General features: G+C 29.3%; 1 protein-coding gene across 1 annotated transcript; it reads right to left on the bottom strand.

Moving 5' to 3' along the window:
- Window positions 1-685: 685 nt before the first annotated feature.
- LOC117913419 (la protein 1) lies at window positions 686-6,548 on the bottom strand. The gene is made up of 10 exons (XM_034828393.1): window positions 6,402-6,548; window positions 6,207-6,285; window positions 5,457-5,599; window positions 4,993-5,142; window positions 4,152-4,300; window positions 3,471-3,572; window positions 2,945-3,371; window positions 2,049-2,196; window positions 1,151-1,229; window positions 686-981 (listed from the first exon to the last, which is right to left on the bottom strand). The coding sequence occupies exons 1-10, from the start codon at window positions 6,450-6,452 to the stop codon at window positions 882-884; spliced, it is 1,428 nt and encodes a 475-aa protein (XP_034684284.1). The 5' UTR covers window positions 6,453-6,548; the 3' UTR covers window positions 686-881.
- Between the last annotated feature and the right edge of the window lie 4,509 nt (window positions 6,549-11,057).

Genomic DNA, 11,057 nt, shown 5'->3' on the forward strand with positions numbered 1-11,057 from the left:
TATTATTTTGTTTTCTCTTTTAAAAAATAAAATAAAATAGGTAGTGACTCCAATTTTTAAAAAAAAATATTTTTCAATATAAAACGAACCTCTCCATCAAGGAACGCACATACAACACTTAGACAACTCAAAACACCTCAAGAGACAATGCTGAGTCAACATTTCCCTTATACTTAACTTGCTAAGCTAAGTAAAGCGCACGACATGGAAGATAGGATGAAACCTAAGAGAACGCTTAAAGAAAGATAACTTTATATTGCACAAGACAACTTTACAATGCCAAGAAACTCTCTACTTGATGCCTTGGCCAAATGAGATCACCTCCTATTTATAGGCATCTATGAAGCTCTATTTGAAACGCACAAAGGTTCCACTCTACATGGCTCCACACTCTTCCCTTGTACTGCACTTTACTTTTAAGAGATGTGCAGACATTTCTAACCTTCTCTAAAATCTCTCACTCAATGTAGATGACTCCAAGAGGTTTCATAAGCTTCCTACTGTCGTATATAAGCTCAAGGGAGGTCATTTGAGCATGTTATGACATTAAGCCATTGAAAAAATCAGTGCTGAAGCGATTTTTAAGATGCACCGCATTCTACATATTAGCTAATTGCACATCAAGAAAAATTAAGACATGTTTGTTAATCACAAACATGGGGAAACCACCAACCGGAAAGTTTCATGAACTTAAATACTGAAAGCGGGCTGGAATTAGAAAATAAAAAATGGAAGAGAAAAAAAGTGCAATAAAGTTAAATAAGTTATATTTAGAATATTGAAACAAACATATTAATTATTGTGTTTGAAAAACACCAACTAACTTATAGCTGCAACAGAGGAGATCTCAAAACTGCTTCTTGATGATTTGCTACTCACTCTCATGCTGCTCCAACTTTCTGAGTTTTATTTGGACGGCCGGTTGCATAATCGTTGTCTCTGGGGCGACCAAATTTCCCGCCTCTATTCTGTTTTCCTCCCCTGGGAAATACAAGGAAGAAAAAATTTCAGATCAGAAGTGAATAATGCTGAGCAAAGTAAAAACTATATGACACTGAATTTTTGAGAACATAATTTGCAGAGGAGAAATTCCAATGAATTAACATTCTAATGATGCAAGGATTCAACAACTAGTGTACTAAAAACCCACCTTCCTCGATTGCCCTTAAATCCTCTATGTTTTTCTTGATTACCACGGAGCAGGCTCCAATACTCCCTTTCGGCCTCACCTAATAGCACAAGACAAAAAAACAATAAAACTCAAGATTGCTGGTCATAAGAAGTTATCGAGGGGAAAAACAACACAGTTTGTATTGCATGGTTTTAAGTTCTTTAACAAGCCAACATGCATTGTTCAATATTGGCATTATCAAGCACCAAACTGAGATAAAGATTTCCCACTGTTTGAACATCGACCAAAAAGTTTTTTGTATCATCTAAACCCAATAAGGTTTCAATCAGCATTGTCCTCACTTGCTAAATATCAAGAAAACTTGCCTATTAAATTAATGAATAGACAACATATGTCAAAACATGAATACAGAACCGACCAGATGCACTCACACAATGACACTAGTCTTCCCCTGGAATGACAAGGCCTTCCCTGATGGCACTAGATGTGTTCTCTAAACGTTATATAAGTCACTAATCAGACAGTCAATGTTTTGTTACTCCCAGAACCATATACTCTTAATCCATTCTCAACTTAAGACACATCCTTCAAATTACAACATGAACATAAGGACAAATGATCCTCTTTTATCCAAATCCCTATCTCAACATAGTAGTGTTTAGAATTGCATTGTATAAAACGTCAATCAGTCGCATTCATGAACCCTCTATTCTGTGATGAGTATTTTCCATAACCAATGAATAAGCAAATCCTGCCACTAAGAATGGAAAGTACTGATCTTCTCTTTACCTTAGAAAAATGCAAGGTGGAAAATACTCACCATGCAACATAGGCAAGAGTTTGAACAAAAACTAGTGCAACAAAAAATTTGGAAAAAAAAAGGGCTAGGGGCGGGGGAAAAGAGGTTGCTGCTTACCTGTTACGGGTTCTAAATTAGCAATGTAATTCTTTACTGTTAGACCCCCTTCTTCAGAGAGCACTGCAGCAGCACGTGCTTTCTGAGCTGCTTCAGGTTCATCATATCGAATGTATCCTGATTCTTCTCCTATCTTGAAATCAACAAACTGCAAATATGAAATACACACAAAGTAGAAATGTTGGAAAGATTCCCTCAACCCAGTGTCAACTTACAGTACTCAAAATTCAAACCAAACCTCAGTTTGGGAAATGCTCAAACACACAAATACACATGCACACTATCACAATCAGTCACTGTTAACCTTATGTCATTACTAAGGAACCATTCTTCCTTCCAATCAGGCACTTTTGTTGAGAAAAGTGTCTACAGTTGAAATAGAGAAGTTTATTACCAAAAGGCCTAACAAAAGATTTTTTTTTTTTTCAAAAAAAACAATGAAGATGGCAAAAACAAGATGCAGTAGGCAGGCGTGTTGAACATTGTGATGTCATGCTAAAAAATAAGATTACTCAAATAAACATAATGCACAAGTGACCACAGCAGAAAACTCATTGAAAAAGGTAAATCACAAGAACAAAGGCTTTTTAGGAGGAGATAGCAATACAATTCATTATTGCATGTCCAAACCACACAGAATATCCAGCATACAATAAGGAAATAGAAGTGTTCGCCAAAGGTCCAGTCACATGGAAACATATAGGAAAGAAAACCATGGTTGAACCATGAGAAGGACTGAAAAAGAAAATGAAAGAGATAAAAACATATTCATGGATCAAAAAAAAAACAATGCAGATATCCAACATTATATTTAATGAAAATCATCCAAAATAAGCAACAAAGTCATAAGAGTCTCAAACAAACAAACAAAATAAAGAGCAATTATAACATGGTACCTTAACGGTGCCAAATTTTTGAAAGACACTCTTCAAATCCTCACGCATGACAACATCCATGTTGTCTTTATAGGTAGCAGCAGTGGGTTTTTGTTCCCCTGTTGCTTTTTCTTCACCTTTCAAATCACAACCTTCAGAAGATTTCTGTCCATCTTCGGTTTCCTTTCCTTCACTTTCCAAACTAGTTTTCTCCTCAACTTTTTCTTCACTTTCCTTCTCAATATCCTCCCCAGAGTTTTCTTCATCATTATTAACATTCTCTGAAGCCTTGTCCTCAGTTTCTCCAGTGACGTTTTCTTTTGAATCTATATCTTTATTTGTTTTGCCAACATCCGCATTATCATTCGCTGGCTCATGAGTGCCATTGTGTTCTGTAGAAACCCCAGCTCTCTTTAATGTAAAGGAAACGATTAAGCCTTTGGGATAGCTGAATTCATCAAGAGTAAAGATAATCACATTAATAAAAACTTGGAAGTTGGAAGATGAAAAAACCACAGGAAGTTGTGTAGTGCTGGTAACTACTTACGTTGATTCAGCATTTGAATTGTTTTTACGATTTGAACCCAAGAGGGCACGAGAATTCTCAAATTCCTCAGTTTGTTGTGCTCTTTCAGCATCAAAATCTTTCCTGATTTAGGATACATATTAGAAGCCACATAAATATAACAAATAGCCTCAGATGCACACATTCACAAAAGTCACCCAATTTTGTAGCAACTATATAACATAGGTATAAAAGATTAAAAAAGAAAGTCAATAAAATTTTATAGAACACGCAACCTCAAACTTGAGTTCAAGACACTTTTGTGGGGGGGGCAAAAAAACTCAAACTTCCCATCAAATAATATATTTCATGATCTAGACAAGAAATGTGTTTGAATTTCACTGTCCAAGTTGAAGGTAAATGGCACTAGTTTTATATTTAAATTAAAAAATTATGAATATTTCCTAGCATGTAATATTAAAAACAGTAATTATTGATACACGTACATAATTTTGAATTATAAAATGACCAGAAAAATCTCATTATTTTTGTTATAAGCCTTTCATTCACTCTATGTAGAACTTCATAGATATTAGAAAAAAGAAAAAGGATAAATCAAATATACTAACTAATTGGCCATCCCCATTCAAACTGTATGCTTTCTTCATCCATATTGCATTGGAATCACATTTATTTCAACCTGCAGCCACAAGTACTACTTACTTTGGTTTTAGTTCCAATTCAACACCAGCATAAACCAAGCTTTGCTGCAAAACCTTCGCAGCATCTTCCTCAGTTGAGTATTCAATTAGGGCCGTACCACAAAATACCCTTTTCTCTGCAACATGACGGGGCAGCCTAACACTATTAACCTGAAATATGGATAAATTCACAGAGTATCATAAATAGAATTTCAGAGAAAATAAGTCAGTATAAAAGTTGGCAATAATGTTCACACAATCTTCACCTATTCTCTTTTATACGGGAGACAGATTAGGCTGGGTTTTACAATTACATTTATTCATCCCGATGGTTCAAATGCAAGTTTGAAAACAAAAAATTCCAACTGTCTTTTGGGGTGAGTCATTAAAATCCCAACTTTCTGAAACCATGAATACAAATGCTCCAAATAATAAGAATATTTCAACACTTCTGCTCAGGTTCACACACCAGTTAAATATCTGATTCACATTGAGAAACTCAGGGGAAAGACTGTTCAGTTTGTTGAATAGAAAATGTTTGTCTTTTCCCCTTCAAATATTCAAGTGCACATAAAGCAAAAAAGGGATCTAGCCCTGTTCATAGTCGTTCATTTAAGGATTGCATTAGTGGAGATTTTACAATAGACAATCATTCAAGGAAGGCTACAATTTTCATCTCAAATTAATTTATCCATCAAAAAAAGTAACTCCATACTGTCACCTAGCGATACAAAATCTCAAGGGAGATCCCAAGCCAATAAAATAAACTAATGGATGCCGAAATATAGATTCTAAAAGTAAGAAACAAATAATGCCCAGAAAAATTAGTTTATTATTAAAAAAGAACAATGCATGCAGCAAACCTTGGCAAATTGACCAAAGTAAGCCTCCACATCTTCAAGCTTTGCATCATATTCTAGGGGTGATGCTGCAATTGTCCTTATGTTCACTTGCTCTACCACCTCTTCTGGCTTTAAAAGTTCAGTAGCCCTGCCAATCTTTTTCCCGTCTTCTGAAACACCAAAAACAAACATCAAAATAAGTGTAAACATATCGAGCACCAACATAACAGAATAAGAAATAGGGGCACATTCTCTTTTACATCATTGTTTATGTTCCTTATAATACATAGATTTTATCGATGAGAACATAGAAAAAATTTTGGGGAAATGAAAAGAACAAGCATAAAAGCAACTAAGAGTGCTGATAAATCTTCAAAACTTCAAGGAAAAATATCCACTGGACAAGCAGAAAATTCGTCCATTAATTCTATTTTGGATTAAAAAAAAGGAACCTATGAGTGGAAAACATAGAGCTCACCGTCTTCAGAAACCTTAAGGGTGGTAGAATTTCTCAGAATTTCAGCCACAGCCTTCAAGGTGTCTTCTGAAACATCTTCGGGCTTAACGTCCCCCAAATTAAGATGACTTCTCATCCGAGAAAATGAACAAATCAAAGCCAAACTAACCACTGTATTCACAGTCAAGGACAAAAAGGACAAGAGAAACTAAACATACCAGAAATATAATCAAATACACAGTTCAAAACCAATAGAGAGCTTGGGTGTACAGGGAGATGGAAAAGATAGTTGATTGAATGTCCAGTAAAGCTCAGTTTGGCTTCTGAGATTTTGCAGGAAACGAAATTAAAAAAAAAAAAAATGTAGAACCTTGAAAAACTAAAACCTCCGGTGATTAGGATCAATCAAACCATGACGCTAAACGGGGATTTTTCAGAACATCCTTCTCTCCCACTGCTAAACGCTTTACACAAAGATAATTAACTAAATACCCAAAAATCCAAAAGCAGAATACAGTTTGGTTGAAAAGAAAAAGAATTTCAAATTGTTTAATCATAGAGTTTTCATTATATATACACACAAAAAATAGAAACCTCCCTTCAAACAATCTTACCAAACCCATTTTGGCTTAGGTTAGATAAAGTTGATAAACCTTTCATGTTTTATCAGAGGCATCACAAAAAACATAAAACAATTTTCGTTCCCTTTTCATCGGTTTTCTCAGCAACCAAACACATAGTAAGTTAAAACGCAATGCTCATATTGAAGGAAGGATACATCCATCTTCACTCTCACTTATGGTTTTCTTGAGAAAATTGTCTCTTGGAAGATTACTATCGCTAAAGTAGAACTCCACCTGTTACAGAAAATTAAAATTAAAATTTACAACCAAAAAAAAAATGCAAAGCAAAGATTTTTAACACGATTCGACACAACATCATCAAAAAAGCAAAAAACACATCTGCCGTGAACCTGACGAATGACTTTCTTCACTGTTTCTTCATCAAAAGACGCCGTTCCCATTGTATCAGGACCACTGTACTGAAATCGACTAGCTGCAGATTCGGAAAGGAAGGCAGAGATAACGAGGGTTGAGTCTAGGGTTTAAGGGTGGATTTCTTTTCGCCCATGTTTTTATTCGTAGAATAACCTATTTTGACATAAATATTTTTAAATATTTTTAATATAATTTTTAAAAAAAATTGAATTATTTTACCATAAAATAATAAGATATTTTTATCAAAATAAGCTAAATAAATAAATAGTTAAATTTTCAAAATTAAATTTTTAATAATAGTTTTAATCAAATAACCTAATTAAAAAACCAAATTTAAAAATTTAATCATTTATCTTTTTTTTGCTTTTGATAACAATATCCTTACTTGTATTTTTAAAAAATAATCCTTTTTTTCTAAATTACATGTAAGTACTTCAACGATATTTATATTAAAAAAATATATTGTTTTAAAATAAAAATAAGGGAATGATTAAATTTATTGATTATTTTATTCTTTATAATTAATTCATTTTTAAAAAAATTCTTAAAATAAAAATTTATAAGAATTTTAATAAATCATGTGAATATAATTATAATTTATAATTAGACCAAAAAAATTTATATTATTGTAATCTGAAACTCTTTCACACAAAAAGTCTAAATACATAAATTCTTAAAAAAAAAAATAGCAAATGCAAAAAAATATTTTCATAAGTATAAAGCAAAATTTTATTATAGAGAAGGATTATTTTTAAAAATAAATTTATGCTATTTTCAATTAATTTTTATTTTTTAGAGTATTGAGTAATAGTTAAAAATAGGAAGAATAGTTTAAAAATGTTATTTTATGTATGACCGTCAAATAAGAAAAAATATAAAAAAAAATATTTTTCATAACCAGTTTCTAAATGTATTTTTTTTTAAATTAATTAAAAAATATTTTTAAATTAAAAAAAAATTAAAAATTATTCTAAAAAAATACTCCATCTCCATTATTTGGAGCCAAGAAATCGGATTTCAACATATGGGTATGTTTGTTTCCATGGAAAAGAAAAACCAAACTTAAATGCTTCCATAGTAAATAATAAGTGTTCTATTATTTTGAAAGGAATTTGTTGAATTCCTTAGTTTTCTTTCTCTAATCTTGTTGTTAGGTTGTTTTTTATTGTAATTAGTTCTTTTTTATATTAAGGACATGTTTGGAGTAGTATTTTAACCTTTTGATTTCAATAACAAAAAGGTAGAAGTAATTAATCATTTATGATTAATTAAATATTCTTGATTAATGTCAAAAATATATTCTATTTCAATATAATTAATTAATTATTTTAACTTAATTTCCTCATGAAAAAAATGAAACTCTTTAACAGACCATGCATGGATTGTTCATTCTTCTATAAATAAAGTTTCCATGAAGCAAACAAATTGAAAATTCGCATGATTTAATGATTTGGGCTATTATATAAGTTCAAGCAAAAGATTTTAATTTGAAGATACTTTTACATCAAAAGATTTTTAGTATTATGTTTTAAATTAAATATTTTTTATGTTTTTAATTAAATACTTTCTTTTATACAATTTTATTTTTAAAAAATAATATTCGGGATATTGGAGTATATTAAAATACTAATTTTTGCATGTCTTAAAGGAAAATAATCTAATTTAATACTCTATAAGCAAATATAACAAAATTAGGTTGGAATTTAAGCAATTTTTTAATATTAAACCAAATTTTCTAAAAGACAATTTTAATTTTAATATGCCCCATCTCAACCAATGGAATTTGAACATGGTGAATTCCCTCTATTATATTTGAGTTTACTCACATATTTATTGCATAATACTCATTTGGTAATTTGGTAATTTTTATTTTAGTTTTGTTACAATTTTAAATTGAATCTTAATTGATCAATCATTTTCATGTCAGTTTTGTTTTGTTATCAGTACAATTTCATGTTAATTTTGTTTCATTTTTTTGTCGCACTTATATCGAGACTCCTGATAATTTCTGTTATCATAAAACTTGAAGTTTATTTGATTGTACAACAATACAAATTTTAATAAATCATAATGGAAAAAGAATTATAATTTGCAATTCCAAAAAAATAGTATATTATTATAATATTAAAACTCTTTGACACTATTATATGTATTAATGAAATGATGTTCTTTTGGTATTACATAATTTACCCATGAATTAGAAAAGAAATGGTACATTACTATAATATTAAAACTCTTTCACACCATTATATATTTTAATGATTTGCTTATCATATAATTTAGTCATAGGATTTGGAATTTTGCTAGAATGAAAACAATACAAATTTTAATAAATCATAATGGAAATACAATTATAATTTATAATTCGAAAAAAAGGGTATTACATGATCATATTAAAACTCTTTCATACTATTATATATTTTAATGAAATATTTTTGATAAACCATATAACATTTTTATTTAATAGAAAAGTTTTAAATACTATAACCTGACATACATTCTTATATAATTGTCTAAAATCTGGTGTTTTTATGAAAAATCAATCATGAGAAAGATCGTGGTAAAAGTTTTTATTTAAAAAAAAAATATTCACTTCAAACAAAAATTTTCACATAAGGTTTTAAAATCATTTGTAAAAACTTATTTCTTTTTATTCCAAAATGATTATGACGGTTTTAAAATGCATTTATATGATTATTCATACTTATATTGCGTCCGAAACTTTTTTTCTTATTCAATATGAAATATCATAGAATAATAACTAAAATCATGGAGGATAGTTTAGAGATTTTTATATTATATATGTGTATAATAAGAATAAAATGAGAAATTTATTTTTCATATATAATTTATGAATAAAATTTTGTTTTCAAAATCATTAAAAGTTGTTTTTAAAACCATTTTTTTTTAGAGAAAATTTTAAAAATGTTTCCAACATGACATAAACACTCCTAATTTTACTTGTCTCCCATCTCCCTCGTTCATCGATGGACACTACAATATAACCACCGATCATGTGAAAGATTTGGCAGATACTGAGATGATGGCCATTGTAAGTACACAGCATGGGCCTGTTTGGAAGCCAGAAAATTCAGGTTTTTGACATGTGGGTATGTTTGTTTTCATGGAAAAGGAAAACCAGCTTGAATGCTTCCATGGTAAACGTAAAGAAGCAGTGTTCCATTATTTTGAAAGGAATTTGATGAATTCCTTAGTTTTCTTTCTCTAATCTCATTGTTAAGTAATTTTCAATTGTAATTAATTCTCCTTGGTATTAAGGGCGTGTTTGGAATAGCATTTAAACTTTTCGTTTCAATAATAAAAAAAGCAGAAGTAAATAATTAGAATTACTATTTCAAAGAAAGCAAAGAGTCTAAATTATACCAAAAGGATGTGAGCAAGTTTTGGGAGAGTTTTTTTAGGTATTTAAAGTTAAATATAAATTTTAAAAGTATTTTAATATAAACCTCAACATGGGTTAAAAGAAAGAAATACTATTTTTTTACAAACAGCAGATGAGAAATTTCTCAGATATTTTGAAAGTTCTGCACTCTTACATTACTTTCCAATATGTTTTCCAAAACATTATTTTAGCCGTACATCACAACAATTACTACTAATATATTATTAGTTTTATCATGGGGGTTGAAGGGTGAACTTGAAAGTTATTTCATTATTTTTTTTGGAAATATGATTAAATAATCAATTAAGGGTGTTTCACTACTATTTTTAAGAATAATTTTTTGTTTTTCATAAAAAAAAAAAAAACAAAGTATTTTTAGATAATATATTTTAATTATTTTCACTTAGAATTGTTGTAAAATATAATTATACAAATATATATATATATATATATATATATATATATATATATATATAATAGTATTTCATATTCTTAAATAGACTTTTATTTTACAAAACATCAAAGAACAATTTTCCAAAATTGTTCTTAAAAACTATTTTTCAACAATAGTTACTAAACAAACTTTACTCCCTTTTTTTGTTTTGCATTTTCTTTTATTTTCTTTTTCTTTTTCTTTTTGAAAAAATATTTTCATAGATTATACTTAAAAGTTTTGTTTGATGATTAGAATGTGTGAAATTGTTTAACCACATTTGGTAAGCTTCTTACATAACATATTTTCCAAAAAAAAAATTATTCTAAAAATATGTTGTTTTTTAAAATGTTTTAATTGTTTTTTTTAAAGTAAAAATAGATAATATTTTGACAACTTTTGCATTATAAACATGTATATTATATGAAAATTAAGTTTAAAAAATGTTTTTTCATATTTTAGTTCCTTAGTAAAATTTTGTTCCCAAACATAATTGAAAATTATTTTAAAAACCATAAACATCTCCTTAATTTCTGTAAATAAATCATTCAAATAATTACAAAATATTCTAAAAACTTAACCTCAAAAGATGGTAGGAAAACATCTAAGTATAATTATTTTAATATTTGTGATAGAAAAACTGGAACTCTTGAACAAACCATTCATGTGTTGTTTGTTCATTCCCTTAGAAATAAAGTTAGTGTGAAGTTGTGGTAGGCAAAGAAATTGAGACCTCCAATGATTTAATGATTTTGTCGTTTATATAAGTTCATGCAAAAGATTTTAAATATTTTA

This window comes from Vitis riparia, chromosome 4 (assembly GCF_004353265.1).
Source record: "Vitis riparia cultivar Riparia Gloire de Montpellier isolate 1030 chromosome 4, EGFV_Vit.rip_1.0, whole genome shotgun sequence".
Lineage (NCBI taxonomy): Eukaryota > Viridiplantae > Streptophyta > Magnoliopsida > Vitales > Vitaceae > Vitis > Vitis riparia.